Source organism: Nelumbo nucifera, chromosome 3 (genome assembly GCF_055504915.1).
Source record: "Nelumbo nucifera cultivar China Antique chromosome 3, China Antique-T2T, whole genome shotgun sequence".
NCBI lineage: Eukaryota > Viridiplantae > Streptophyta > Magnoliopsida > Proteales > Nelumbonaceae > Nelumbo > Nelumbo nucifera.
Genome location: NC_142651.1, coordinates 59,287,127 through 59,290,805, shown reverse-complemented (window position 1 = coordinate 59,290,805; position 3,679 = coordinate 59,287,127). Strand labels below are relative to the sequence as shown.

At 41.9% G+C, this 3,679-nt stretch overlaps 1 protein-coding gene across 1 annotated transcript; it reads right to left on the bottom strand.

Moving 5' to 3' along the window:
• Window positions 1–436: 436 nt before the first annotated feature.
• On the bottom strand, window positions 437–2,363 carry LOC104602165 (Galactose oxidase/kelch repeat superfamily protein). Its single transcript, XM_010265760.3, has one exon. The coding sequence runs from the start codon at window positions 2,036–2,038 to the stop codon at window positions 869–871; it is 1,170 nt and encodes a 389-aa protein (XP_010264062.1). The 5' UTR covers window positions 2,039–2,363; the 3' UTR covers window positions 437–868.
• Between the last annotated feature and the right edge of the window lie 1,316 nt (window positions 2,364–3,679).

The following is a 3,679-nucleotide window of genomic DNA, read 5'->3' as shown; positions in this document are numbered from 1 at the left end:
AATACAAGATTAGAAATCAAAAAGATATATCATATAATATAAGGTTGGGTATAGGCTGACACTGATCTGGACTGCAGGGGCTGCACACATGGCCTATTAGAAAGGGCAGCCCAGTGCATGAGGCTCCCGCCAATGCAGGGCCTGGGGAGGGACAGATGTACGCAACCTTATCCCTGCACAAACAGAGAGTTTGTTTCCAAGATTTCAACCCTGGTCACCCAGGTCGCAATGGAGCAACCAACCATTGCCTATAATGAGGCAGAAATAGGTCACATATGTTTACTGTATACACAGTATATTAGATATTAAATCTTTCAGCCTCATTGAATTTGGTAAGTTAATTCTAAGAAACATAAAGCATCTACTCTTATTCTCTACAAAGTTTTTAACCAAAAATAAAAGAAAAATACATCCATAATTCATCCAAGAGAACTTAACATACAACACACCCTGACAAATATATAGATACACAAAATACATTACATTTGGTGATTCACATGAAAATTGGAGCAACAATAGAGCATCCGTTTAATCATACTAGTGATAACATATAGCTGAAAAAAAAAAAAAAAAAAAAAAACAAGTTAAAAATCAAAAGGGTTGACTATACCGTAGTAGATGATGATCAAAGCTATTAAATGGTGGGGCAAAAGCAGAATATAAACTAATCAGCCTTGTTGTGAGCCACTTCTCCCTCTTCATCCATGAGAACATGGTCGAGAGACACCATTGAACAGAACCTAACGACCTTGTGAGACCCATTTACAGGTCCTTGTAAGTTGGGCACTTTCTTCGAACTGCACTTAATAATTTCTAATTTCACAAGCACAAGCTGGGAAATGCCGGGTAGGGTTGCAGCAGAACTGAACTAATTAGCCTGCCTGTGAGCCACTTCTCCCTCTTCATCCATGAGAACATTGTTGAGGGACACAGTGGAACAGAAGCTAATGACCTTGTGAAACCGATTTACAGGCCCTGGCAAGTCGGGAACTTTCCTCCAACTGCATTTACCAGAACCATTTCTAATTTCACAAACACAAGCTGGGTATGTCTTGTGATGCTGTTCATTGTAGACGTAGATGAGATTTCCCAATCCCACACATTTCAAGCTCGCAAACTTGTCATCCTCCTCACCGTCGAATAAGCAACAGAGAAGGTCCTGAGGCATGATGGCGATCTCGCTGAACTCCATTGTCCCGTCGTCGACCCTCCACAGATTAAAGGATGGCCCACGAGGTGTGTTGCATAGACCGGCCAGAATAAGCTGGTCTCCGCAAGCCAGCAGGAAAGAGAAGAGGATCCCCGGAGGCCGAAGAGTCTGGACTTCGCTCCAGAAGTGAAGGCTAAGATCGAAGGCAGATACGAAACAGGAGAATATGCCGAACACGAAGAATTTGCCCCTGAACAAGGCCGATGACAGCCACTGCGACGAATTGCCGGAACTGAAATTGGCGGGTAACGGCGAACAGAGCTCCCACGAGTCCAACCTCGGATCGTAGATCTCAACAGCCAGTCTATCCTCGATATCGACCAAGCCTCCGATGAACCTAACACCACCGACGACGATGAACCGCGACAAACCCGAGCCATCGTCGAAAACGCCGATGAGGGGATTGCACCTAGAAAACCTAAGCGGCGGCGTCTCGCGCCAGATGCCCCTGAGAATAGGCGCGTAGCTGAACCTAGAGCTGGTGGAGAAGAAGAAACCGCCGGAGCCAAAGAAGAATTCCTCCTGGCAAGGCCTGGGGAAGAGAGTAGTGGGCAAGCAGATCCACTCATTGGCCTCAGGATCGAATGCGAAAGCCTGGTTGTTCTTGATGAAGATGTTGTTCTGCCCGTAAAGGAAGAACCAGGGCTTCTTCGCGGCGGAGACCCGTGAAGAGAAGGAAGGGCGTGTGACGACGGAGCGCCAGAACTTGCAAACAGCGCCAGCCCTGACGATCGACCGGATGGGGAGGTAGGAGAGAATGAGTTCTGTGAGGTCAGAACCCAGGCATTCCCAATTGGATGAAATGGATCGGGGATCAGGTTCAGCCATGGTTGGGGATTAGGGAAAGCAAAGGAATCAGAAGGAATCCATCGAGGGTACGGTACCAACGTTTTCGTTTCAGCAATTCGGTTCAACCCAGTAGAAGATCGGCCAAACGGAATCAAATCAGTTGCCGTTTGGGAGAGGATGGAATGGAAAGAGGGTGGTGGGAGTTGAAGACTTGCAGGGTCGAGGTCGGTACTTGAGCTGGGGCTTGACTGAGAAATTTGTGGAATTCTTGTGGAAGCTATTCGCTGGGTTGAAAGTTTGATTTCATCCCACTTTTCCTTTTACTTGCGATCTCGTTGACGCGCTTGGACGGCCTTCTGCCTTTCTCCGCTCACGGCTCAAACAGAACAGTCAAACTGATATAGTATGGCTAAGAGACATGAATCCTTTTGTGATAGGCACATCTTGTTTCGGTTGCAAGTTGCAACCGTTGGATCTGATTGAATTGGGGCTCTACTCTTAAGTGGGCTCCACCAATGTTTCACAGATTACGACCACGACCATTGATGTGTGTGTGTGTTGAATGAGAAGAATGAATAAGATCAGATGGCCTGAAGCAGCAATTAACCATTGGGTGGGTCCCATTCATTCCTCCTTCCGTTCTCAATCGAGTTGAAATTTTCTGCCCATAAAACATGTTCCAACCCTCTACCAACTTTGGCCTAACACCGCACGTCTATCTCAAGATTGCAACCCATCATAGAATGTTCGAGATGTCCGGTGTAAGATCACGTTGGTAGAGGTTTGAAACGTGTTGTGTTGGCAACGTAAAGAATACTTATCAAAATTGTTCACGTGAAAGGGATCTTATAAATCTAGTAGTATTTGTATATATTATTAAATAGGTTGATCATTTATCCTAATAATATTTTTTTGGTAGAAAGTACTAAATATCATAGAGTAGTTGCTTGTCGCAATTATCAATAAATAAGCATGTGCTTATTTTTAGAATAACAATAACAATAATAATAATAACAACAATAACAATAATAATAATAACAATAAGGTAAAATTGTAGAATAATATTCTTAATTTAGGTAGTTTTAATTTGATCCTTGAATTTTAAAACATATCAATTTAATACAAACTTTTAAGTACCTACCATTAATCAATCGTCAGTTATGTATATTATATATAATATCATGTGTGATTTAAATATGTATAAAATGGTAAGGTTGCCCTCTATAATATTTTTTAGACCATTTTGTCCTTGTGTTTTTTAAACATTAAAAGTTAGGGTTCTTTCCTCTTCAACAAATAGAGCTAGGTTGAACGGGAATAAACAAAAAAAACTAGGAGAAAAGAAACTAGAGGGGAAGAAGGAAGATTGTTTTTATTTCTTTTATTTTTTTATTGTTTATTTTTTAATTTGTTTGGTTGAAAATCGGGGTTTCAAAGTTTGTAGTTGTTGGATTCCAACTTGGTGTAAGTTCTTTGAATCTAGCTCTTCTTGCTAAGGTTTATTCTCGAGTTGAGCTTTAGTTTTAAGAGTATAGGAGTTTGTGGATTTCACTTGTTTAATTGTCTGGAGACTTGGTGTAGTTTGGATTTTGTAATTTAGGGCTTGATCAAAGGTGTTTTGGTTTGTTTTCGCTAGGGGTTGATGATTTTATTGTTTCTGTTTATAAGTGTAGTGTAAAT

Excerpts from the sequence above, each read along its gene's own strand:
- LOC104602165 (XM_010265760.3), bottom strand. The coding sequence starts at position 2,038 with ATGGCTGAACCTGATCCCCGATCCATTTCATCCAATTGGGAATGCCTG.